This window comes from Pelodiscus sinensis, chromosome 9 (assembly GCF_049634645.1).
Source record: "Pelodiscus sinensis isolate JC-2024 chromosome 9, ASM4963464v1, whole genome shotgun sequence".
NCBI lineage: Eukaryota > Metazoa > Chordata > Testudines > Trionychidae > Pelodiscus > Pelodiscus sinensis.
In genome coordinates this window covers 11,811,547-11,838,321 of record NC_134719.1, presented here as the reverse complement: position 1 = coordinate 11,838,321, position 26,775 = coordinate 11,811,547, and the positions used below count along the sequence as shown (strand labels likewise).

The 26,775-nt window shown below is 49.0% G+C and overlaps 1 protein-coding gene across 4 annotated transcripts in view; it reads left to right on the top strand.

Moving 5' to 3' along the window:
• The first annotated feature begins 801 nt into the window (after positions 1–801).
• MROH7 (maestro heat like repeat family member 7) overlaps positions 802–26,775 on the top strand; it is a 33,894-nt gene continuing 7,920 nt past the window's right edge. Inside the window, exons 1-16 of one of the 4 annotated variants that reach the window (XM_075936041.1) lie at positions 802–1,635; positions 5,551–5,654; positions 6,006–6,092; positions 8,565–8,653; positions 10,488–10,614; positions 11,776–11,871; positions 13,463–13,567; positions 13,727–13,862; positions 15,262–15,374; positions 16,750–16,902; positions 17,817–17,971; positions 21,392–21,530; positions 22,498–22,661; positions 23,781–23,918; positions 24,017–24,131; positions 26,473–26,613. In XM_075936041.1, coding sequence (XP_075792156.1) covers positions 1,575–1,635; positions 5,551–5,654; positions 6,006–6,092; positions 8,565–8,653; positions 10,488–10,614; positions 11,776–11,871; positions 13,463–13,567; positions 13,727–13,862; positions 15,262–15,374; positions 16,750–16,902; positions 17,817–17,971; positions 21,392–21,530; positions 22,498–22,661; positions 23,781–23,918; positions 24,017–24,131; positions 26,473–26,613 — 1,923 coding nt within the window. In that variant the 5' untranslated portion in view covers positions 802–1,574. Of the gene's footprint in view, positions 1,636–5,550; positions 5,655–5,999; positions 6,093–8,564; positions 8,654–10,487; positions 10,615–11,775; positions 11,872–13,462; positions 13,568–13,726; positions 13,863–15,261; positions 15,375–16,749; positions 16,903–17,816; positions 17,972–21,391; positions 21,531–22,497; positions 22,662–23,780; positions 23,919–24,016; positions 24,132–26,472; positions 26,614–26,775 lie in introns of all 4 variants that reach the window. The other 3 variants (XM_075936040.1, XR_012905865.1, XM_075936042.1) reach the window with 3 other exon arrangements.

Here is a 26,775-nt window from a genome sequence, read left to right as displayed (position 1 = left end):
GTGTCTGCATTTTTCCAACTGTCAAATTAAGCCTCCTCTTTGATAACTATGTATCTTTTAAAGATTATCTGCAAGCATTTTTACTGGTTTGTTTTTTTTGAACTTAGAATAACATTTACAGCACACTGGCATTTTCCTTAAAACACCAATAATTGGAAAAGCTGAACATGTTGAGCATGATCATTTTTAGTTCACTTTGGGCATCATTGTATTTCCTTTTAGCCTTCTAGGTAAGAGCAACATCTTTAGGCACACATAAGGTAAACAAAATTGAAAGAATGATTGTACAAAATTTTAACCCTAAATTCTCCCAAACCTGACATTTCTATTTTTCAGGCAAGAAAGAAAAAAAGGCAAAATGCTGCTCTCATCTAATAAATACAGATTTAACTGGGGCTGTGCACCTGCACAGGGATTCTCTATTCACAGATCTAATTGCAGGATTGGGGCCAAATTCATGGATTTCTGTTAACACTGGGGTTAGTCTGGATTTATACTGGGTAAATGAGAACAATGTTTACTACTCAGCTCTAAGCTGCAACTTCTGTGTGGTTCCATCTAGCTAATCTATAGTGTTAGTGGAAGATTTTATTTTTGTATAACTCAATGAGCACAAGTGGCAAGGAGTCCTGTGGCAACTTATAGACTAACTGAAGTGTTGGAGCATAAGCTTTCGTGGGCAAAGACCCACTTCATCAGAAGTGGGTCTTTGCCCACGAAAGCTTATGCTCCAACACTTCAGTTAGTCTATAAGTTGCCCCAGGACTCCTCGCTGCTTTTGCAGATTCAGACTAACACAGCTACCCCTCTGATACTTGACTCAATGAGCACAGACTATTGTTTTAAAAACAGCAGTACTCAGCTGATTTCACACAAGCAGGACCATTATTGAGGAGTGAAATGTGGTAGGTTCAAATGGTAAGTGAGTTGTTATGCAGAACAGCACGCCAGCTGGACTGGACAGTTCTCTGAGGACTTGATCCTACACCTATTGGAATCAAAAAGTCTTTTTGATTAATTTCATTGGGCACTTACACTTCACTGACGCCACGGCGCTCATGTTTCAGAGCAAGCTGCATGGTAATCTGGGTAAGGTGGCTGAGGGCAGTGATTATCCAAAGCAAGGAACTGATTGGTCATTAGATGGTTATGACATCAACAGTGCTACTGCTTCATTTGCATATTCAAAGCAGTGACATTTGGAAGTTAACCATAACAAGCTGGGATAAATTATCATTCCCGATTCTCTTACAGAAAGGCTGCATGTGTACTTGGACCCACCCCTACAGGGAGATGCAAGAGAGAGACTTAGTTTGGGACACCTTTGCCTGATGCTTGAGAGACGTAGGGCATAGACCACGGGAGCCAATAGACCACGGGAGCCAACAGTATCTCTTGAGCAAGTCGTGGCGCTGCTCTGAGGGTCCGAAAACACACCTCTATGACCCAGAAGTGGGAGGAAGGTGCCAAAATTTGGTCACTGGAGGTGAGGAGTCAGCTGATGTCCTGATGACCCAGCTGTGCCCTCTGAGGCTGGAGGAAAGGTGACCAAGAACGCTCTACATGCTGGCCCGATGGAGCACTGCACAGCACAGGCCACTTCTGACAGTGAAGAGCCACATGTGTCTGGAGGAGGTGAGGGGCCTATGCATGCAATATCCACACACAAACATTACATACTGGGGCATGTTCAACCAGAAAGGTCTCCAAAGAAATGGCATTGAGGCCTTAGGTCCAACTGGGTCTTAACTACCAAGGTGCTTGATTGGACCCAAGCTGATCAGATTGCAATTTTCACAGGTGCCGCAGAAACAGGGGCACCATTTCAGATTTTGGTGGGGAGGGGTGACCTGTGCATGCCATGATAGGGGAGGCATACTGAAGGCAGCAGCTTCACTAGTGTTATTGAGCAGGCTTAGTACAAGTCAAGCAACAAATCAGGAGGAGGGCGGGACAGACTCTGTCCACTCTTCCCCTCCACACATCACCTCTTTCCAGGGGCTACTAAGGCACTTGAAAGCTCTAGTTTTGTGGCAGATAATTTAGCAGATAGCTGACAAGAGCACTGTATCTAATTCCTATATAAAATAAAGAAAATTAAATATTAGATCTACTCAACTCTAATACTAACATTCTGATATTGTGTGGCAATTCATTTAAGGGACACTGATTGGGCTTAAAATTTTAATGTATATTCTTACTTCATTACTAATGAAAGAGAGAGAGAGCGTGAGACTGTCAGGACTCCCGGGCTCTATCTCATCCCTGGGAGAGGAGTGGGGTTGGTGAGATACAACAGGGAGCAGATACAATCTAGTTCTCTACAAGAACATCAGAATGGCCATGCTGGGTCAGATCAATGGTCCATCTAGCCCAGTATCCTGTCTTCCAACAGCGGCCAATCCCAGGTGCTTCAAAAGGAATGAATGGAACAGGTAATCATCAAATGATCCATCCTCTGTTGCCCATTTCCACCGTCCCTGCCCATCCTGGCTAGTACCATTGATGGATCTATCTTCCTTGAACTATTTTGTTCTTATTGGAACCCTGTTATAGTTTGGGCCTTTCCACCATCCCCTGGCAAAGAGTTCCACAGGTTTTTGTATGTTTTAAATCTGCCTATCAATGTAATTGGGTGGCCGCCTTGTGTTATCTTAATGAAGGAAAACATTATATTTCCTTATTCTATTTTTCCACACCATTCATGATTTTCTAGATCTCTAACATATCCCCCAACTTTTAGTCATTTCTTTTCCAAGCTGAAAAGTCTCAGTCTTTTTAATCACTCCTCACATGGAAACTGTTCCTTACCCCTACTTGTTTCTGTCCCCATTCACTGTACCTTTTTCAATTCCAATAGATCTTTTTTTAGATGGGGTGACCAAATCTGTGCGCAGTATTCAAGATGTGGGCATACCAGGACTTTATATAGAGGCACTATGATATTTTCTGTATTCTTTCTTCTTTTCCTAATGATTCCCAGTATTTTGTTAGCTTTTTAGATTGCATATTGAACTGATGACTTTAAGGAACTATCCACAATGATTCCAAGATCTCTTTCTTGAGTGCTAACAGCTAATTTAGACCCCATCATTGTGTATGTATAGTTGGGATTATATTTTTCTGAGTGCATTAATTACTTTGCATTTCTCAATGTTGAATTCCATCTGCCGTGGTGTTGCCCTATCACCTAGTTTTATGAGATTCCTTTGTAACTCTCTGCAGCCAGCTTTGGACTTAACTATTTTGAGTAATTTTGTATAATCTGCAAATTTTGCCACTTCACTGTTTATCCCTTTTTCAAGCTCATTTTTGAAGAAGTTGAATAGCACTGGTCCCAATATAGACCACCGTTATTCCTTTTCTTCTTCTCCCCTCCCCCTGCCCTCTCTATCTTTTAAGTGGAGTGCCTAGCAAAGTTTTCATGATCATCTAATGAGCCTTCAATTACTTGAATGGCAAGCCTTTGGTTATCTTAATCATCCTGCCTCCCTCTATTTATAAACAAAGGCAAAGCTGGGCACAGCACACACTCTGCAGCAGTTATGAGCTGACTCTGGGGCTGAGACATGCCTTTTAAGCAGGCTTCAGGTATGAAATTCAGGGGTTCAAACTTTGGGAGGAGGGGGCCTGCGGTACTCTTAGCCCTCTTAATTGCCATCCCTGGTTCAACATCCATAGACTTCCAGTGAGAATCGGGTTCCTAACTCTCAAGGAAAATCCCAGCTTCAGTCTTCACAGTGCCCCCTTCGCATGGAAAAGATTATCATCTCCGCTTTATAAATGGGGAACCGAGGCACGGAAAGAGTCTGGGCTGAGTGCTACAGTCTGCCAAGTTAATTTTGCTGCCTGCTCCTCCTCTGCTGGAGATGCTCCCTCCAGCACCATGGGACTGTGCCGGGACCCGCACTGTATCCAGTGAGGGGGGGGTCACTGGGGAACGGTGCAGCGAACCTTCCACTGCTTTGCAGGGAGGCAGGGGAAGCTCCACGCAGCCACCGACAACAGGCCGGCTGGGGAAACCCAGCCACTGTCCTGCAAGCGGGGGCGGAGGAGAGAAGGCATCCAGTGAAGGGGAGTCAGCGGGGAACTGCGCAGCAAGCGGCGAACCCTCCACCGCTTTGCAGGGAGGCAGGGGAAGTTCCGCGCAGCCGCCGGCAACAGACCTGCTGAGGAAATCGTGTTATTCCGGGGACAGTCGTGTAATTCAAAAAACATTCCCCAAAAAAATCGTGCTATCACGAAAACATGTTAAGCAGGCACGTGTTAAGTAAGGAATTACTGTACACATATTCTTTCCTTATGCTTTTGATTATGTTTATTATAATAAGTTACGGTAGGTTTATATTGGCAGTTTGATTGTAACACAAGAGACTTACAGGCCATGTCCTTTATGTTGAGCTAAGGCAAAGTTAGTATTTTTGTCTGGAGCCTTACACTGCTTTAGGTGATTCTCAACCAGTGGTACGAGTATTCTTAGGGGTACTTGAGAGAAGTCTGGGGGGCACATCAAGACAACTAAAATTTGGAGAAAACTGAATTTTTGTTTTAAGTTTTACAGCGCTTTATTATTTTTGTACTTTTTACACCCAAAAATGTCATCACCCACCCAACTACGATTAAGTTGTTTAAATAAATGTGTTGCAATGGTAGAAAAAAATGTGTCTGAAAACTATAGGTACTGGGGGTACTTACAATTTTCTTTTAAAGGGGTACTTTATAAAAAAAGGTTGAGAAACACTAACCTAGATAGATGGTGGTAAGATAAAGTGGCTTTCCATGGTACAGGTGCTTCCAAGAAAACCCTCAAACTTAGCAGGTACGCCGTTCCTTAGAAAAACCCAAAACAACCTATTGAGACCAGACCAGCTACCAGGGTAGGACAGAAATAATACATGTGATAGACAACCACAAAAGGCCCACAGTAATGAACTGACACATATAATAAGTTGAGATGAATGATATGCTGACCTATTGGAAAAGACACTTCACCATTAGTAAGGGGAGGAAATAGAAATAAGGAGAAAAGGAAATATCCCCACTGAATATGCATCAACCGTAACAACGTCAGCGTAACACATGATAAAAGTGGTATCCCAGGGGTGGTAGGAGAAGGAGATGTAGTCTTTGGGAGGTGTCAGAATGACAGCCACTGGGTGATGATGGGGGAGGTGCAGGTGACGAGGAAGATGATGGCTAACATCTTGGGTTTTTCTAGAAGGACTGGTGTGAGTCTATGGTCTGGAAATATAGATGTACATTCCCTATTTCATCTTATGAAATTGGGGTGTTTGTGTCTGTGCTGAATGTGTTAGTAAAACTATATTTGCAAATATACAAGAGTCCTTGTAGTGTGAGTGTTGAATCTGCACATCAGAGTTCCCAACTACAGAATAATTGAATGCTGGGCCTGATCCTGGGACAAAGGACCTGTCAACCCTCAAGGTGGTAACTGGAAATTCATAAGCAATGGTAGATCAGGCAGCTCACCATGCATCCCTTTTAACTAGCTGCTCAGAATTTTACCTTCTCTCTTCTTATTACATTCAGAAAATCCCAGTGGAGCTTGTGGGACAAGGCAGGATGTGGGTGAAAAGGAGGACAAAGTACCGTCGGCATTGGAGATGGCGGCATTGAATGATTGTGATAAGCTGGTAGGAATGTGCTCTGTGTTTCTAGTGTCTCTCTATCTCACACTTCTCTGCACTTTAATCCACCTTTCCTGTTACATTTATCATGCATTTAGCCTAGCTAGGCATTTATGCAGCGCTTTTAAACGCCAAAGGTTTTTACTTCATTCCATCCACTCAGCATGCACATTCAGGGGCCAAGCGGCTTGAGTTCTGCTTTTACTTGTAGGGAGGTGGTGATACATATGTATCGAACAACTCCCACACAACAGAGAATGTGTGACTCTTAAGACGGTGTTTTGATGACTGATGTTTATCTCTTTCCACCCTAATATCTCATGTTTTTTCTTTGCTTGGGTGGGTCCACAGTCCAAGAAGGAACTTGGCAGGGAGGTCAGCGGGAACAGACAGAAAACGAACTCCCCCCAGAGCCAAAAACTCATTCTTGTCAAGCAGATTGTGGTGAGTAAGATCTGCCCATATGGCAGAATAGGATGGATGAACTATGCCTAGAATTTCGAGGAATGCTGGTACTCGCCTGCCTTATGAGAGCACAGATGAGACAGGCGTAGGCTCCAACACTCCAGAAGCAATGACTGTGGGTATTTATTCACCAATTCCATGTTATCCAAAAAAGGTGCTCATTAAATAACCAGAAAGGTTAGTGTAGAATAGATGGAAGGGGTAACGCGTGGCTGGTGAGTTTTCCTGCCATGGGAGCACTTTGTTCCAATGCATGTCTCTGTGCATTTCATTCAGAAGGGGTCTATTAGAAGCACCTTATCAAGCCACGACGCGAAGCATTGCCTGGTCACACAGGAGATCCCAACAGCCCATCTGTGCTACCTAGGCAGCAGCAGATCAGCCTAGTGCCAAGTTAAACTGTTGGGCAAGCTGTCTCCCACTTCACGCGGTCTCGTCCCCTGGGGTGAGAGAGTTAATGCAGAATCCAAGAGGAAACCCAGAAAATGGTCACGAATAAACCAGCTGAAATTGATGTAGAGTACTTCATAGGCATCTAGTCAGTACAGCTAATTCCTCAGCAGAGGGGTCTCCACTGAGAGAGCCCTTTCCCTGACTCAGTTAGAAAACAGACTGGCCCCAGGTCACTTTGACTGTCAAGTGGGGACACAGGACGAGAAGGTGAGAGAGGAGAGAAACTGGTTCAACTGCTTGTAATGGATTTATTCATTTGGGGGCCTGGCTGGGACTTGGGTCTGGCCTTGGTTGTTAGCTGCCCTCCTTCTGCTCTCTGGAGCTTGGGTGGGGTGACCAGATCTCCTGTTTTTAAGGCCTCCTGCGGGTGTCCCAACTTTTTCTTAAAAATTGGCAAATTGTCCCAAATGTTCTTCTACCCCATCAGCACTGGTGGGCCCTGCTGCTGGCCAGATCCCTGAGTGCCGGCTGCCTGCCCTCCAGTGGTGAGTAGGCAGAAGTCCATGGCTAATGATGGGGTTGAGGTGAAGATGCAGTGCATGGGACCAGCTGCTCCCCTTGCTGGTCTGTCAGTGCAGCACCTGGCTCTTGGCCAGCAGTGCCCTGCTCCCTGGTTTCTAGCTGGTACTGTCTGCATTGGTCAGTGAGCACAGGCAGGAGCCCCTGCTGCCCACACATCAGCCCTTTATGTCCTGCCATTTAGTCCCCCCACCCTCAGCTCTGCTGCTCCTTCAACACCCTGACCCAATGGGGCACGTCCTGCTCCCAGCACTGCACAAAGAACCAGCCCCTGATCAGAGCACTGAGCTCACCAACAGTACAGCTGGCAGGCTCCTTCCTTCCCTGTTCCCCCATTGCCCCCGGCTGGGCCACTGCCTCGGGAAAGCCTCTGGCCTGGGGCGCTGGCCAGGCAGAGGCAAGTCCTGCATTGTGCTCAAGTGTCACTCGGCACTGGCACAGGGATGCCTCTCTGCCTCTCACCTAAGCTCTGGAGTGGTAGGAATTTGGGGGGGGAAGGGGAGCAATTTCCAGCCTGACCCTGCTCCACAGCAGCCCCCAGAGCAGAGGCTTAGCAACCTCTTCACACACACACACACACTCCAACCCCATGTCCTACTCCAGCCCCTAATGTGCCCTCCTCTGCAGAGTCACCTCTGTGGCTAGGTTCACTGAAGCCCCTGCAGTCAAATTCCCTGGGCTCTGGTGCACAAGGCATCCTTAGGGCTTACGCCCTTCTGCACATGCTGTAGCCAGGGCACAGGAGATGACTGGGTTCTCTTGATGGCCAGAAGCAGCCTGAAGATGTTAGCTGCCTTTTGACAGTACGTAGGCAGGAAGGGACACGCCACCTTGGATCGGTGAGCGGGAGGAGGGGAGTGATGAGCTCTGCTAGATCATCCTGCTCCTCCCATGCAGCTGGAAGCAGCTCCCATCCCTTCCCTCCAGCACAGAGCCAAAAGGTTGGCCACATTCTGGTGAGAAACCAAGCAGAAATCTGGGGAGGCGGCATGTGACCCTGCATTCCCCCGCCCTCATGTTGCCCACATGTCGGAAGATGCTGTGCCAGGTCCCAGGAGAGGTGGGTCCATTCTGGGACCCAGCCAGGCATGGGGGGGCAGAGAGTGCCAGGCAGGAAGGGTTGGGTCAGACACCCCCCAAGTGAGAGAGGTGTATGGGTGGGTGGGTGGGTGTCACCCCTCCTCGTTTGAGCCTTAAAGCCTTAAAGATAAGAAGGTAAATACAAAGAATCCAACTGCCCAGTTTTTCTTTTTATCAGAGCCTCAGTCAACTTGATGTTAATTTAGATGTTTGTATGATCAATTGCCATTGAACTCTCTTGAATGTAGCTAATTTTACCAGGTGTCCCGTCTTCAGCATAGGAAAATATGATCACCCCAGGCTGGGATCGCCTCTTTGTTAGGGGAGGGGGGACTAACATTGAGGCTAGCAAGGCTGCCAGGATCTCATTGCCACATTTGTCTCCTCTGGGATTCACAGAAGCACATTAAATCGCTGCCGCTGGACTCGCTGGACTCGCACTCCAGCTCTGTGCGCCGTCAGGGGATGCTGCTCATTGCAGACTGCAGGTACTCGGGCGTCCCACTCTGACTCTGTGGAGCCAGGAATCCCAGCCTTCCAGGGGGGACATCCAGGTCCCATTGTGGAGATTCAGTGGGACAGAACTCACCTCGCTTGCTGCGGGACTGGGCAGGTTATTCAGACTGACATGGAGGAGGATCTTTAATCCAAGCGCTTGTTAAAGTGAACAGCATCTGAATGGAGTCCCACCTCGGTCTCTGCTCAGATGTCTGCTGAGGTTCCCCTGTGGGTGTGGGCTAATCCTCTCGCCAGCAGTGACACAGGATGCCAGTATGGCCATGTCCCTCTTGCTTTCCCCGGTGCCAGTCCAACGCTCTGCCAGCACACAAGCAAAGTGGTGTCTTAGTTATGGCCCTGGACTGGGGCTCTGGAGATGGGGATCACTTCCTGGCTCAACCACAGTCTCTGAGTGGACATGTCAGTGCTTCAATTTCCCTTCTGTAAAATGGATAGTACTAATACTTCGGCCGCCTTGGGCAGAGGTGGCAATAATTTTTGACCGGGTTCCACTTCGGAAATATTTGAAGTGGCCCTGGGCCGCCCCAGAAAGGGCGGGGCCTCAGGTGGACGGGGTGGGGTCAGGACACTTCTGTGCTTCCCCACCCACAGACCCTGATTGGTCTTTGGGTGGGGGAGTGAGTGAAGTCTTTGCCCCCACCCCACCCCAAGAGAACCGCCAGCTATTCTGAACAGTTAGCGGTTTCCTCTAGGCACCTGTGCCCCTGGTGGTGGGAATAGACTTCACACACTCCCCTCTCTTGCCCCCCAGGTCAATCAGGGCCTGGGGCCAGGGGGAGCACACAAACTCTGTCCCCGCCCTGCAAGGGAGCATCGTGCTTAGAGTCATCCGCCAGCTGAGCAGCAGCTGGTCGTTGACTCTTAAGTGCCAAGCCCCTTGCAGGGTGGGAGGAGACTTCACATGCTTTCATCCCCAGGTCTTTTGTTCCCTGCCCTCCGGTGTGTGGTGCTTAGAATCAACCACCAGGGTTGACTCTAAGGGTGTGTGTAAACTACACCCCTCTGCCGACAGAGGGTTGTAGATTAGGCACATCGCTATTGCAAATGAAGCGGGGATTTAAATATCCCGTGCTTCATTTGTATAGAAATGGCTGTCACTTTTTGCCGATGCAGCACTTTGCCGGCAAAAAGCAGCAGTCTGGATGGGGATTGGTCAACAAGGAAAGCCTTTTCCGACCGATCCCTTATGCCTCGTGCAACAAAGTTTACAGGATTGGTCAGAAAAGTCTTTCCTTGTCGACTGATCCCCATCTAGACGGCTGCTTTTTGCCGGCAAAGTGCCGCGGTGGCCATTTCTATTCAAATGAAGCGTGGGATATTTAAACCCCCGCTTCATTTGCAATAGCGATGTGCCTAATCTACATCCCTCTGTTAGCAGAGGGGCGTAGTTTACACACACCCTAAGTGTCGTGTGCTCCCCGTCCTTAGGCCCTGATTAGCCTGGGGGCAGGGGAGCAGCAGGACTTTTGTGGGCCAGATCCGGCCCGCATAGGCCCTTTTGCCCACCCCTGTTCTTGGGCAATTACATTGTGTGCTCTTTTGGGCAGGGCAAATTGCTAAATAGCTATGGCTGCTAGCACCTTGGGCCCATATCTCAGCCGTGGCTTCTAGGTGTGACCATAACACCAATAACAAACAATAATAATTAGGCAGGTCCCTGCTGCTCCTTTATGCCCACAAGATTAGCACAAACCTCTTTTGGCCATGTTTTCCCATCCTTCCTCAGTGTCCCGCATTGGCAGTATGAAAGCCCCGATGCCTTTTGCACAGTGGGGGTTCCAATGGGTGCTTATTTTTTACTAGCAAAGTGAAGCCGCCTCTGGAGGGGAAAGAGAAGTCGGATGTGCTCGTTGTCTGCATTACCAGCATCTTTGCTCTGCCCTCAATAGAGGCCTTGCAAAGGCAGGAAGGTCATAAAGTAAATGTAAAGGTAATTCGTTGTCCTCCCCTGAGCACATTGGTTTATCTACACCCACTCCTTTGACTTGCCTAGAACCTGAATCTGAATCCTTCCTACACTATCCAATATTGTTTAGCCATGAACACGGCTTGGCCATCCCTGTGAATACCGGGCCACTCTTTGTGTGCCCTCCATGTGTTAAGTCCCACGGGGTTCCCTCAAAGTACTGTTTGGGGTTCTTTCAGGAAGCCCCTTTTGTGTGTTCCTCCAGCTGTCCAATGGCATGTCTGGCATGGCAGACATGCTAGCTTCATTCTTAACACATGGCCCAGATCGCTCCATCTTTTCATTCTGCAGGACTTTGCAAAGTTCTGCAGAACTCCTGCAGCTTAACTCCTTCCTAGGAAAATTTAAATTAAATTAATGGAGATTGCCTATCTCCTAGAACAGGCCTTGAAAGGTCATTGAGTCCAGTCCCCTGCCTTCACAGCAGGACCAAGTACTATCCCTGACAAATATTTGCCCCAAATGGCCTCTGCAAGGATTGAGCTCACAAGCCTTGGTTTAGCAGGCTAATGCTCAAACCATTGAGCTATTCCTCCCTCCAAGGTATGTGATTAGCCTCTCATGTGATGCCTACCATGGAGGACCCATGGACTGCTTTCCATCTGGTCCTCACCCTCTAGTCCTGTTGGGTTTCCCTCCTGGGAGTTAGAGTTCCCATCAACATAGCTCACATAGAGGGTCTTTGGAGCACACAAGCCTTCCCACCACATCGAAGTGCTGTCTCCAGGGGAGTCTGGTTTGCCTAGAGCTAATTGGAAAAACTTCCCCCTTGGTGTTTGGTGGGTAAGAGGCATGTGCGTTGTGAGGGGAGGAAAAGAGAGTGGGGATAACTGACGAAGGAGGAGTTCTCTCCACCCTGCTGAGATGATTACACACCACCAAGCTTTGTCCAGAGTCCAGTGACTGTGTTACAGCTTCCCTGCCCCAGGCCATGCTGCAGGCGGGGCCCACTGCTGAGCATGACCGAGATACTGGTTCCGCATCAGGCCCCCTGGCAGTAAAAACAGCCAATGGCGGGGTCTGAAGCAGAAACTGTAAAATGGGTGTAGTGTCACATGGTCCCCACAGGTGGCTTGACGGGCTTTGTCTGATGCCAAGTGCTGCAGCTCTTCTTCGTCCTTTCAGGATTTGTACAACCAGAGTGTGGATGCCCTGGAAGTGATGCTGAGAGCTCTCCTGTCAGAGAAGCCAACCCCAGCAGAGCTGCAGAACCTCTTAGACGTAAGCAGCATTGGGCTGGGACAGAGGGTGCAGGAAGCACCATCTTCTTGTGGCAGTGTGGGGGGGAGGGGGGAAGGTGCTTGGGAGAGATGGCAGGGTTAGTGTTTCTGTTGTTATCTCCAGAATAGGACCCTATGTCTTACTCCCTAGAGCGGAGGTCCCGTGTAGTGTTAGCTGCCGCAAAGGAAAGGAACTCTTCTAGAGCTTTTCAGGAGGCGCGTCCTGGTCTTAGCGCCGCAGACTCCCTCTGTCCTTCCTTCCAGTTGCTGACAGTCAGGGCAAAGCTCTCCCCTTCCTCTGTCCCTCTCCCAGAGGCCATGCTGGGAATTGAAGCTGGGGAGCATTAATCACGGGGTCTCCCATCTCGCTTGTGGTGTTTGAAAAGAGAAGCACAATAGCAAAGACTCTCCCCCTCCTTCCTACAGAGGCGACTGGACCTGGAGAAATAGGAATGGCTCTCAGGTTCAGAGAGACCCACTTCTCCCTTCCTCAGCAGAAAGACTGAGTGATCCATGGACAGGGAAATGGTACTTAGAGAAGACACACACCCTGGTTTCCTACTTAGAAAGTCCCTGAGGTCCAGGGAAAGGGGAGGATCATGAGATCTGCCAAAGTCTTGTCTGATTCTCTGGACATGGCTGAGGGTTCAGAAGGAGAATGGGACCAGACCTCTGGAGGGATGGAATACTGCAGCCGTCTCTCAACACAGTGAGCTGATTACAGAACACCACAGTCCTGGTCTCATCCACAAGCCTCATCTCAAAAAAGATATATTGGCATTGGAAAAGGTTCAGAAAAGGGCAACAAAAATGATGAGGGATTTGGAACAGGTCCTATGTGAAGAGAGATTAAAAAGACTTGGGCTTCTCATCTTAGAAAAGAGGCGTCTAAGGGGGGATATGATAGAGGTCTATACAATCATGACTGGTATGGAAAAAGTGAATAAGGAAAAGTTATTTACTTATTCCCACAATATAAGAACTAGGGGGTCACCAAATGACATTAATAGGCAGCAGGTTTAAAACAAACAAAAGGAAGTTTTTCTTCATTCAGCGCACAGTCAACCTGTGGAACTTCATGCCAGAGGATGCGGTGAAGGCTAGGACTTTAACAGGGTTCAAAAAAGAGCTAGATAGATTCACAGAGGTTAGGTCCATCAATGGCTATTAGCCAGGATGGGTAGGAATGGTATCCTTAGCCTCTGTTTCTCTGGAGGTGCGTGACGGGAGGGATTATGTGAGGATTACCTGTTGTGATCCCTCCCTCTGGGGCTTCTGGTATTGGCCACTGTTGACAGACAGGATACTGGGCTAGATGGACCTTTGGTCTGACCCAGTATGGCCGTTCTTTTGTTCTTATGATAATCACAGGGGTGCATTCAGTGGTGTTAAAGCCAGATTTACCTCTCTGTAGGTTGGGGGTGGGTGGGTGGGAAAGGGAATCGTTCATGACCAAAATCCTGAAAGGGAGCAAGACTCTGTCTGGTTAATCCTGCGGTGATCAGGTCAGAGACAGAGCAGCTTTAGGGGTTCACTGCAACACATGCCCCTCTGCAGTTTCTAACACAGGCCTCCCTTGCTCATTCCTGCAGCACTTGGCCTTGTGGATGACATCAGAGAAAGCTCACGAGCGACTGAGGGCTGTGAGCACCAGTGTCTGCCTGTTACAAGCGGCGTCCAAGCATCCTAAATTCTGTGTGAGTGGTCTCTGGCCCTGATAGCCTGATGCCAGAGTGAACGGTGCTAGACCAGGCTCTTCCCCTCCTGTGGGACATTTATGGCCACTGGTGACAGGTTCTCCTGGCTTGTCCACCAAACAAACACACTGATTCCTTCCCCTTTTGATTTTCACTCAGATGTCATTGGAGTTCCCCAGGCTGGGACTCCTGATTGGACAGCTGGCCCTGTGCGTTGGTGACCCCGAGAAAGAGATTGGCCACCAGGCTGTGGAAGGCTTGTATTTCCTCTACGTCCTCATGCACTGCCAAAAGCGTAAGTGCGGGCTATCAGAACTCAGCGGACCCAAACTTCCTGCCTGTGTGCAGCTGGATGCTAATCCTAACCCGATGAGAAGCCCCTATAGGAACAGGCGTCTTCTTGGAGAACTAGGCAAGAACATAGCTTGCAAGCAGACAACCAAGATCTTCCCTTCTCTGTGCTAGAAACAGATTAGTTCAGACACCTCAACAGGTCTTTAGGGGAGAGGCCACTGAGGACTTTGCTGTTGATGTTCTGTGGAAGGCGGTCAGATGCTGTGATGGTGGACGGGACTAAAAAGCTCATGGAGGGGTGTGTGGAAAAGAGTGTCACTGTTAATGAAGGTTAAATTTAAAAGGATGGGTTCTGCAGAAGAGGGCAAGAGCCAGAGCATGTTACAGGAACCAGGGGAGCTGACAGCTACACCAGGCCCCTGGGCAGAGGGGGCAGGGCCTTGGGCGGAAGGGGAGGGGCCGAGGCAACGAGTGTGCCACCCCCTCCCTCCCCGCAGACTTCAGCACCACCTGGAGTGCAGAGCCCCCCAGCCCTTAGAGCTACCTGGAGCAGCAATTTAAAGAGCTTGGGGTTCTGGGCACTGGCGCCCTTTAGAATTGTCAGGCTCTGGGGCAATTCCTGCCCCCCCTCGAGTCGATGGGTCTGACAGGAACTAAACTATCTGAAGAGGTTGCATGTCATGTTTTGAGGGACAGAACCAGTGAAGAATTTTCTCTTAAGTAACAGGACAAGGCTTTTAGGAGGCTAGTGATACAATGTCTGCCTCCCTGTGCATGTGTATTTTCCATGGGAGGGTGTTTCTTATCCAGCAGGCCTGCTGCTCCTTCACACACCGTGGCTACAAGCCTGCAGTGCAGCTTTGGTTCAGGAACCTGGATGAGGGTGGAAGGAAGCCAGGCACTTAAAGGCAGAATGGGAAGCCTTTCAAACATAGTATCACAGAAGTGAAGGGCTAGAAGGCACCTTCAGAATCATCATAAAATCCAGTTCTCTGCACTTCAGCAAAACTAAGTAAATCCAGACCTTCCCTGACAGGTGGTTGTCCAGCCTGTTCTTAAAAACCGCCAGCGATGGGGATTCCACAGCTTCCCTTGGAAGCTTATTCCAGAGCTTAACTACCCTCAGAATGAGACAGTTTTTCTTAATATTACCCTAAATGTCCCTTTCTACTGGTTAGGCCCATTTCTTGTCCTGCCTGGAGAATAATTCATCACAACCCTCGTTAGAACACCCTTTAACATATCTGAAGATTGTTATCGGGTCCCCCTTCAGACTTCTGTTCTCAAATGCTCAGTTTCTGTAACCGTTCCTCATAGATCTGGTTTTCTGTATCTTTTATCTTCTCTTGTTGTTCCCCTCTGAACTCTCTGCCTTTCCTAAGCATGTCATCTTCTCTTAGAACCTAGGAGGAAGATGGGGCCTGTGACAGCAGTGCTACATCCAATGTCCAAAGAGAACTGGGATATCTATGAGCCCACCAGGACTTGCCAGAACATCTCTGAAATTGTTAAGGTGATTCCTCAGCATGAGGTGTAATGAAAAGTATTTCTGGCTGCATGTGTGTTCCCACTGTTGTATCTCCCTGTGGGCTGTGTGGAGTGGAGCAAGCTGAAACAGGAATTTCTATCCTGTGGAAAATTCTGATATTTGGGGTAAAAAATGTTGAAATAAGGATGACAAATATCAACAATTTTCCCAGTGTGGAAAGTTCCAAAATCTTTCAATTTGGAAATGTCACAACACTTCATTTTGGCTCAGTTTGACATCTGCCTGAACTGCCATGGTGCCTTAGAGGAGTTGTAGTTCAGGAGCATCTTGCCCCTGTTCCACCTCATGAGCCAGGGTCCCCAGCTGGACTACATGTCCCATAATGTACTATGGCAGTTTAGCCAGAGGGGAATCTGGGGTGCATCATGGGAGATGTAGTCAAGCCAAGATGCCCTGCCCAGAGAGGAAAATGGAAGCACCTGAACTCCCATGAGGTAGTGCAGCAGCACAAGTCAATACCGATTAATATCAAACTGAAACATTTCAATTTTTTTCCTGTGGAAAAATTTTCTGGAAAAGTGAGCGACAGCTGGTCAGGAATTTTCTGTTCCAGAGCCTGCATCAGCCAGGATACTTGTGTTTCATTTCTATTTCAGAGGAGAACTACCTGTCCTTATCTAAGGCTCAGTGAGCGGAAAAGAAAATACCCATGAGACATGGTTGTCCTCGCTAATTGAATGGTTTGAAGTAGTGATTAAACAACCCCTGCAAGGGTATTTGGTAACTAAATAATAGTCCCAAGAGTATTTAGTTACAGTATCCGACACACCAGGCTCAGGAGAAGGCTGAATGCATCACACCCCAGAGTAGCTGAGCTCTTATGAAGCACTGGCCTGATTGAAGCGAAGAGTGAGGGGGGATTTGATAGCAGCCTTCAACTTCCAGAAGGGAGGTTCCAAAGAGGATGGAGAAAGGCTGTTCTCAGTAGTGACAGATGGCAGAACAAGGAGCAATGGTCTCAAGTTGTGGTGGGAGAGGTCCAGGTTGGATATTAGGGAAAACTATTTCACTAGGAGGGTGGTGAAGCACTGGAATGGGTTACCTAGGGAAGTAGTGGAGTAGATGGGAGTCTCCATCCCTAGAGGTGTTAAGTCTCGGCTTGACAAAGCCCTGGCTGGGTTGATTTAGTTGGAATTGGTCCTGCCTAGAGCAGGGGGCTGGACTTGATGACCTTCTGAGGTCTCTTCCAGTTCTATGATTCTATGAACGGCCTTGACATTGTTGAAGGCAGTTCAAAAGAGCCAAACTGGGCTTTGTCTAGATTCCGCTTATCAATTATGCCACCCTTCAGAGTCCAGTTGGGTCACCTACACCTGGGACTTTGGTTGTGTTCTTCCAGAGATTTGGACAATTTCTCAGCTCAGAGCAGATGACAGACCTTCTACTTACAGCTCTAGAAAGCCTGAAAGAGGCCAACGAGAGCACCATTGAAGCATCAAAGACCATTCTGACTGTACTCCTGGAGAAGTACAAGTGGAAGATACAGAAGCAGGTAGCAGGTTCTTGGGAGCTGAGGAACATTTAGACCAGTGGTGTCCAATGTGGCGGCTACTGCTATAGCGAACTAGACACGCTCACCCAGCCAAAGAGCCACATGTGGCTAGTGGCAAGCGTGTTGGACACCACGGATTTAGACTCTCCTGTCCTGGGGTACTGTCGGTGGGACTCTTTCATCCTTGCGATGCTGATAGTGTAAGGATTGCACATGGACTGCCTAAAGCTAGGGGTGAGCCATTGTTCCGTTGTCTCGGGACTTGGAGACTGCATCTGAAAGCGTGGGTGCTTCTCTTCAAGCTGCTGCAGTTTTTCTTGGGATTAAAGAAGTCCTATCGACCTGCTCTGCAGCTTTGTTTGTTGCTATCAATCTCTTCTACGAAACGCTAGAGCAGAGGTGGGGAACCTCAGGCTCCCGGCTTGCCTGGATCTGACCCCTGAGGCTCTGAGCCCCCCCCCCCCAGCATTGGAGAGCCTGCGGTAGTGCTCCAGCCCCACTGCTGCCCCACCTTAAGGCTGGAGCACACAAAATCTACTAGGCTGGGCCCCCTAGGCTCTGGTGGGCAAGGGGAATGTGGGAAGTGTCTTCCTTCTCAGTTGGGGGCCAGTGAGGGGTTTTTTTGCTTCTCACTTGCATGTGGCCCCTGACTGATTTTTCTGTGAGTCTGTGGTCTCCGACCCAAAAAAGGTTCCCCACTCCTGCACAAGAGAATAGCAGGGAGCACTCCTGCTTTGGCTAGGAGAAGGCCTAGGCAATAGGAGAGGTTTTCTAGGATGATCAGGATGTGTTCACCAGGAAGGTGGAATTGCTCTCTCTAATAATATCTTTCTATTACACTCCAATTCTTCCCCTAGAGGGAACCCTCTGCAGCCGGACACTCACACTCTCTACACTGTATTGTTGTCTTCTAGGTGCCAAAGATTGTGGACAGGATCCACTCCCAGCTCAGAGCCATCCATTATTCCCACCCCAGACAGGCAGTGATGATGGCCTTATGCCGACTGGCTTGTGCTTTCATGGAAGAAGTGTCCACGGTGCTTCTAAAATATCCACTCCCACTGGACAGGTATGAAACTTCCTAAAGACCAGGGTACTGAGAGCTCACTCTTCGGGTTCCTTATTCCTTCCCTCCCCCCTCCTTCTGAAAGGTCTCAGACTGGCGGTGGCTTCCTTGCTGTGCAGACAATGTTTGTCTTGCCAGGGGGAGATTATTCCATCTCCACAACCCCCCTCCTGCTGCCCTCCCAAGAGGCTGCTTCTGCACCCGTTTCCTAATGGCAGGAATCACAGATTTGCCCAGGTGCCCTCAGTGATATTTACTAACGGTGTCATTCGATGTGTCACTCGCTTGCGTGGAAGGGCGGAAATCCCAGTGATGAGAGCACACAGGGCTAAATTCTCCATCTGCAGAACTGGCGCCTGCGCACACATAGGGCACGTCTAGACTACAAGCTTTTGTCAACAGAGGCTTTGTCGACAGATACTGTCGACAAAGCTTCTGTTGACACAGAGCGCCTAGACGACATCCAGTTCTGTTGACAAAGCAAGCCGCTTTGTCGACATGAGAGTGTAGACACAAAGCGCAGTGTAGATGCAATAACGCCTTCCGTCGACAGAACTCTATCGACAAAAGGTGTTATTCCTCAAAGAATGAAGTTTACCGCCGTCAACAAAACTGCTGAGTTCTGTCGACGTTATGTCGACAGAACTCGGCCGTAGTGTAGTTTTGTCGATGGAAGTCTACTTTTGTTGACAAAACCCTGTAGTCTAGACACACCCATACAGCTGCTGGTGCTTGACAAACAAAAATCTTCACAAGGTGCTTGCAGGTTCCAGATGCAGGACTCAGCAGGCCTCTCAACCACAACGTAAAATTGACAGTATTTGGGGTGGGGAGGAAATCACAGTAGATGGCCAAAGTCCACTGCTCCTGCTCCCATCACCACCATCAGACACAGCCCAAAACATGATCCCCGGCCATGGAATAATCCTCTTCAACCCTTATTCTGTCTCATCCCCAGCTGGGCAGGATAGACTTGTGGTGTGTTCCAGGTCCAAGCCTAAGAGGGAAAATACATCCCACAGCTCCTGCTATTCTGTATGGAAGGCAGTGCAGCTTGCAAGCTTTCATAGGCTCCAGCTGTGGCAGTGTGTTATGGGGAGAGATGGTATAGGGCTTTCTGGGTTGGCCCCCTTCACGTGCGCCTGGATGGGGGCCTCCAGGGAAGCTAAAGGGGCTCTGCACCCCACCTTCAGAGTCAACAGTGACTCTCAGCCAGCAAGTAACAGAGGGTTTATTAGGCGATAAGAATTCAGTGGGGAGCAGAGCTTGTTAGTGCAGACATCGGTGACTTTCTGCAGAGTCCATCTTGAGTGTAGCCCAGGCTGGGTGCCCTGGATTCCCCCTCTCCTCTGAGTCTCCCAAGAGCAGACTGTCAAGCTTCCAGTGACCCAACCTCTGACATTCCTGTTACCCCTCCTCGTAGTATTTGCTGGCTTATCAGGCAAAGTGTCACCTGGTCACATCCCATCCCGGGACTCGGATTACACAGTGCATCAGCCATTGCTTGTGGCAGGGGTGAGGAACCCTTTTGTATCGAGGCCATTGACCCATCAAAAATACCACACACACGTTCAACCCATCCACCCAGGGGAACACGGGGAGTCCGGTCTTTCTGCCCATGGCTGAGTGAGCTGGCGCTCATGACTCCAGCCTTGCATGGGGGGAAGCCAAGACTCCGGGGTTTCCTCCCACGGAGCTGGAGACATGAGCACCAGCTTGTCCCATTGCAGGGGGAAGCCCTGAGCCTCCGCACCCCCTCCTTCCAGGCAGGTGAGTTGAATGTGTATGGCCAGTAGCCAGATGAAAATCAGCAAGAGACCAGATTTGGCTTGTGGGCTGTAGGTTCCCCACCCCTGGCTTATATGCAGGCAGCTAAAGCTGCCTCACCTTGCCCCCAGGGTCTCAGCAAAAGTCACACACCCATATTCCCTCCACCTAGGCATTGGAGTAATGCACAGGGAAACTGAGGCATGCACAGTAAGATTCCTAGGCTCATGTACAACACAATGAGGAGGAGAAACCCCACTTTGTCACAGGTCCAACCCCTGGAATTCCGCTTGGAATGCCACATGCAGCTCCTAGAACACCACGGTGATGTGCTCCCAGCGTCAAGCTCCATTCAGAAAATGGTCTGCTGCACTGTGGACAAGCATTTGCTCCTGAGTGGTATCAAGGTGTAGGTCCAAGAGGGTGTGCACCACAGGAGTCTAACCCCAAAGTCACAGATACTCACCAAAGTCCCCATGTCCAAAACCAAACCCCATGTCACACTGGGCTTACCAAGCACAATGAGACAGAACCCTTTGGCACAGCTGTGACCGGAGCGTCCATAGTAGCCTTGAGTCTAGTAGGACCCCTGAGCTGTCCAGCTGACTCTAAGCTACAGGCCTTGCCCCATCAAGGACAGTGGCGGTGATGTGATTCTAGTCAGTTTTTCTAGTCGTGTCCCACAACCCTCTAACAATTTCCCTGCCCTGCCCAGGCTGAACCTCAGCCTGCTCAGCTTCATCCAAGCTCCAGTCTCATGTAGAAATGGGGCCATCCCGTCCCTCCACCAGCCAGATCAGCTGTAACGATGATGTGGACCTGGGGATTCTCCGCAAAGAGTGGGTGCCTTTGCCCATGGTTCCTTTCTCACCCACCTAGCAGCCTGGAGCAAGAAGTGAGAACAGAACTCAACAGTATCCCACAGGACTGTCTGGGGGTGGGTAAACTATTCCCTATAATCGCCCTCAGCCAGCCCATGTAAATAGGAGCAGATGGGTTCCATATACTCCTAAGGATCACAGCTGTATTGACTGCACTTCATGATCAGCCATGTGGAAGGCAGCTGATGGAGCCTGTGTAGCCAGGAGACAGTCACTCAGTGCCACTCATGCAGCTGCAGTCCCATATCCCGCTCTGCACCCAGGGTGAAGGGAATTTTGCAAATGTTGCCGTTGTTGCTTTACCTCCACCTCCTTGATGATCCTTCCTAGGCGTGGGAGCAAGATCTGGTGGAATGAAGCCATTGCAGGAGGTCATGGTCTGTTCATGACAAGGGTATATTTGATTGCACACCCCCAAGCCACTGTAGACACTGCAGTGTACATGTAGAACTGGCAGTCCTCTGAGCCAGCCCCACATGGGCGTGACCTGAATGCATCTTAAGGGTAAAAAATGATGGCTGGTTATCTCGTAGCAACCTGCAGTTCTGACAGTGGTCTCAGTCCACCATGTGATGGATGGAATGTGTAACATGGGCCACTTACTGCTTTAGGTACACAGGCCAAGTTCCTTGGTGTCTGGGATGAGGCCCTGTGGTAGTCACCATCTTTCCCATGGAGCCCCAGGCCCTACTCGGGTGTCGTGGGTTCCATCAGACTGTGGTGTGGCAGGGCTCTATGTATCTCATCCAGCATGCTACTGTCTCTCCACTTGCAGAGATGCGGCTGGGATGTGGAGAATACTGGCCAAAACAGAAGCCGCTTGTCACACCCACAGACTTCTGGACGTGCTGCTGAAGGAGCTGCAGGAGAGGCCAAGCACTTCTGGAGATAAAGCTTCCATCCTGCCTGTAGCCGTAAGAAACAACTCAGATGTGACTCTCCTCTCTCACCAAAGAGGGAAGTGGTCCACATCTGAAGGATGCACGGTTGAAAATGCTCTGTGGAGGAGGGATGGGGAGAATACCCCTAAAGCTATGGCAGGACCCTAAAAATGCTCCTTTTTGCCATTTCTTTGTCTTCTTCAGGAAATGCCTTGCCCCCTGACACCAGCCGTCTTGTCATGCAAGGCTGGCCAAAGCTCCCCACGGAGCCAATCAAAGCTGCTGCTTAATGACCTGGAGATGACATCACGGTTGCCATTTCCTTTCCTCCCCCATCAGGGACTGAGCAGTGTATCACCTCCAAGTGTCTCTGCCACGTTCCACTTCCTCCATCTCCAATGTTCTCCTTCTCAGGGTCCAAGCAGGCTAGCTCCTGCCTCCATTGTCAGAGACTGGCTGCACTGCCTCCCATTTCCATAGTGCTTTTTCTCCCCAAGGCCTGAGCACTCCACTTCTGCAGCAGTCCCAGCTTCAGCTTGTCCTGGGAGCAAAGGTCCAGAACTAGAATAATATAATAGTAACATATAGTTCTACTATAGAGCCCTCTTCATCAGTAGGACTCGAAGCGTTTTCCAAAGGAAGACAGTATTATTATCCCCATTTTACAGATGGTAAAACTGAGGCATGGAGAGGGGAAATGACTTGCCCATGGTCACCTACCAGGCCAGTGGAAGATCAGGGAACAGAATCCAGGCCTCTTGAATCCCAGCCTGGGGTTCTGTCTGTTTGGCCCTGGCACTGAGACCCTGGTCTCCTGCACAGCAATGCACAGCATTAAGCACAGAGATGGGGTTACCACGACAAAAGAACACCACCTCTTCTTACTGGCAAAGCCCTGGGCTAAGCAGCCTTGTTGGGGCCCATGGAGCCAAGGACTGGCTATGAAATGGAAGTGCTGGTGAGAGGCAGAGGATTTTACCTGCATGTTTCCCTCCTTCAGGCAGCCAGCGCTCTGTTCGAGGTATTATCTGTATCCATGTGCACACAGGCGGTGAAACGCGTCTACCCCCGCCTCCTGATGGCCCTGCTGGTTCAGGTGCACTATAGCACTGGGCTCAGCCTGCCCGACAGCAGTGCCTCCAGGCAGGAGCTCATCCCTGCACGGTAACTACTGAAAGGTGTTGATATGATAACTGCATCCATCAGACTCCTCCCTGAGTGCTGCTGACCGTACAGGCTGCTTGTCTTCATGCCCCAGGCCTTTTGGCACCTGTTCCCACCTTCCCCATCATCTTCCATTCACTCCTGTCTCCAATCAGCTCCCCCATGCCAGCCTCTGTTAAACAAGCACCTTCACTCCCCACCCCCCACATGAGTGGCACTCGGCAAAGCTACATCCCGTCCCTTCACCAAATGCTCTTTGGCCATGATGCCTACAAAACCTTGCCAATAGTCAGGCTGGGGGGTGCTGAGACCGCTGCCTGCCATGCTCCCTTGTCTGTGTGTTGCCTTGTTTCATGCTTAGATGTAAAGGTTTTGGGGGCAAAAGCCCTTCTCTCTCTCTTAACTTTGTGCAGCACCTAGCACAATGGGGTCCTAATTAGTGGTCCCCGTAAGCTGAGCGTTTGGGCGGCCACCCAGGTGGGATGCCAATGACACCCAGCTGATTAGCAGAGGGCCCACCCCAGGCAGGATGTGTTTATATGGGTGGTGCACATCTGCACCTGCCTTGGTGCATGTAACAACATATATTCTGCATGTGAATGGAAAAAAAATTGGAGGGAATACTGGTCCTGGTCCAGGACTAGGGCTGTTAGGTGCAAGTGCTACAGCCTATAGGAGTCCATCAAAGCTCCATGCATTCCATATACTCACACCAGTGAAGTCGCCCTCAGTGCTCCTTGCTCTTACAAACTGTGATGTCACGTGTGCAGTGCAAGGTGGGGTGTCACTGGTATGTTATCTTGTACATGCAGTACACTTACAGCATGGAGTTGGGCACAGTAATAGCCATGTAGGTGCAGCAACGAGACAGTGCGGGCTTTGCCTCTGAGGTCTTGGTGTGCAGTACGGGGCTGGCCATGCTGCCCGGCTTAGACCTCAGTGTGACCGGCATTGGACATGCAGTGCAGGGATGGGGTTGCTAGCTCTATTACATTGCAGTGCACTACAAGCCCAGTTTCAATACAATTCAGGTATGTGGGGGGGGGACGGGGGACAAGAGAATGGATTGCCTTGGGCAAAGCTGGTGTCGCTCAAATACGGGTATTGCTCTGAATGCAGCTGTGTTGTGCAGACGGTGAAGACCCTTCTCCTAAAGATGGGATGCCACTACGAGTTCACCTCTGTTGAAAAGGAGGGAGGCTGGGAACTGCTCGCTAGCTCTGAGGAGCACCATCGGGGGGTAGGCCTGCTTGCCAGGTGAGCGATCTCCCCCTCCCTCCCTTCTGCCAAATCTCTCTTCCCCCCACCTGCTGACTCACGTCCTCTGCAATAAGGGTATGTGTTTGCTTCCACAGAGCCATGGTCCACTACTCTTGCTGTGAGCTGTGGCGGATCTTGTACCTTCTGGTCCCATTCCTGGAACGAGGCGACAAACAGCACAAGCTCACAGCAATGGCCTTCTTCGTTGAGGTAAGAGTCATTGGCTCACATCTACTGTGGTACAAAAGCTCGTGAGCTGCTTCTTCCCTTTCTGGGCTGGGGAGCTGAGCTCAGACTCCAAGTGGCTCAACTGAGCACTCGGGGAAAGCCTCCACGTGTGATTGAGAGGTTTTGTGTGTGTCAGAAATAGTGATACCACTTTGCCCTTCTACAGCATCTTCCTCCCCAGGCTCTCAGTACATTTGGAACATTTGTTGATTGGAATAACAAAAATGTAGTGGGATGACTCTCATGACTGGACAACTGCCATGGAAGTGTATAAACTGTTAATGAAGGACAGGCAGGGAAGAAAAGATGGAGGAGTTACACCCTGGGTATGTCTAGACTACATGGCTCCGTCGACGGAGCCATGTAAACTAGTTTACCCAGCATAGTCAATGAAGCGGGGATTTAAATAATCCCCGCTTCATTAAAATAAAAATGGCCACTGCACTGTGCCAACGATCAGCTGATCTGGCACAGTACGGCAGTCTAGACGCAGCGCAGTCAACAAGGGAAGCCTTTGTCAACTGCTCTGGTAAACCTCGTTTCACAAGGCATGGTGAAAGGATGAAATAGACTAGGCTTTCTTTGGACAATTAACAGATATTTCTAGATCACAGGCCCTGTTTCTCATGGGGAACTTCAATCACTGTGACATCTGCTGGAAGAGTAATACAGCAGTGCACAGAAAATCCAGGAAGTTTTTGGAGAATGTTGAGAAAAACTTCCTGGTGCAAGTGTTGGAGGAACCAACTAGGGGTCATGCTCCTTTTGACCTGCCACTCACAAACAGGAAAGAATTGGTAGATGAAGTAGCAACCTGAGTAACAGTGACCAGGAGATAATGGAATTCAGGATCCTGACCAAAGGAAGAAAGAAGAGCAGCAGAATGTAGACCCTGGACTTAAGAAAAGCAGACTTTGACTCCCTCAGGGAACTGATGGGCAGGATTTCCTGGGAGGCTTATATGAGGGGGAAAGGAGTCCAGGAGAGCTGGCTGTATTTTAAAGAAGCCTTATTGAGGGAACAGGAGCAAACCATCCCAGGCTATGTCTAGACTGCAGGCTTCTTTCAGAAGAACATTTTCTGGAGATCTTCCAAAACAACTTCTTCTGAAAGAGAGCGTCTATACAGCAAAAGCGCATTGAAAAAGCGATCTGCTTTTTCGAAAGATAGCATCCATTCAGTGTGGACGCTATCTCACATTTAAGTTGTGATTACTATGGATGGAGTAGCCACCAGGGCACGTGTGCTTTTTCCTCTTTCCTCTTCTTTCAAAAGAACTCCCTCTTCCCCGTCCCCCCACACCTTTTTCCAAAAAGGCTCTTTCGGATAAAGGCTTCTTCCTCGTAGAAAGAGGTTTACCAATATTGGAAACCCCCCTCTGTTCTTTCGACTTTTTTTTGTTTGAAAGAACATGACTGTAGGATGGATGTCAATCAAGGGTTTTTTTCAGAAAAAAGGCTGTTTTTCTGAAAAAAAAAATTCTGTAGTGTAGACATAGCCCCAATGTTCAGAAAGAAAAGCAAATATGGCAGGCAACCAGTTTGGCTTAACAGAGAAATCATTAGTGAGCTTAAACACAAAAAGAAAGTTAACAAGAAGTGGAAACTTGGGCAGATGAACAGGAAGAAGTATAAAAATATTACTTGAGCATACAGGGGTGTAATTAGGAAGGATAAAGCGCAATTGGAGTTATAGCTAGCAACAGGGGGTTGGACTAGATGACCTCCTGAGGTCTCTTCCAACCCTATGATTTTTCCTCATAGCAACACATTAGGGTAGATTAACATAATTACCCCCATTTTACAGATGGGACAGCTGAGGCAACAAGGTATAAACTCCCCATGCCTAATAAGAAGTCTGGCAGTGACGAGAATAGAAAACATTTAGTTCTGTGCTTTAGTCTGTTCTTCCTCTCTTTTCCTAAATATAGGTTTATTGTATGCAAGTATCTTTTATAGACAGGCAAACATTCTCACATGTGGAAGCCTTTCTCTGAGTACCAACCTGAGCTCAATTTTCATAAATGTGGAGAAGCCGCAGTTCCCACTGCAGGCAATAGTTGCAGATGCTTAGCAAACACAGGGGGCAGTCTTTGCACTTGGTGCATGAAATATAGACTTCATGCCCACTAAGCAATAGTCTGTGAACATACAGAATGAGATTCTTACCTGCCTTGAGCACAGGGAGCAGACTTCATGCCTCCTCTAGGCATAGCAAGTAGGTTTCATGCATGCTGGAGCATTTACAGGAATGTTCATCCAGAGAACAGACAGACAGCTGTCTGTTTTGCAGCCTGTTATTGATTTGCTCTTTGTCTTTTTAGCTTCTCCACATGCCACAAGCAAAGCGGCTTCCAAAGAAATATTCCGTGATCCGTCTACTGAAAGGACTGACTGACCCAGATCCAGTTATTCGAGCACTGTGTGTCAAAGGACTGATCACCATGGCAGACTGGCCAGAGATAGTGAGTTGGAGTCCATTTCAGTATGCAACCAGTATCAGTGTAATTACTCCAGAAATATATCAGTAACGATAATAGAAATCTGGAGTAACTCTCTCAGCACTAAGAAACTATTGCTGATGGAAGGGAAACAGATTCCATTCCTGTTAGTGCAGAACTAGATCT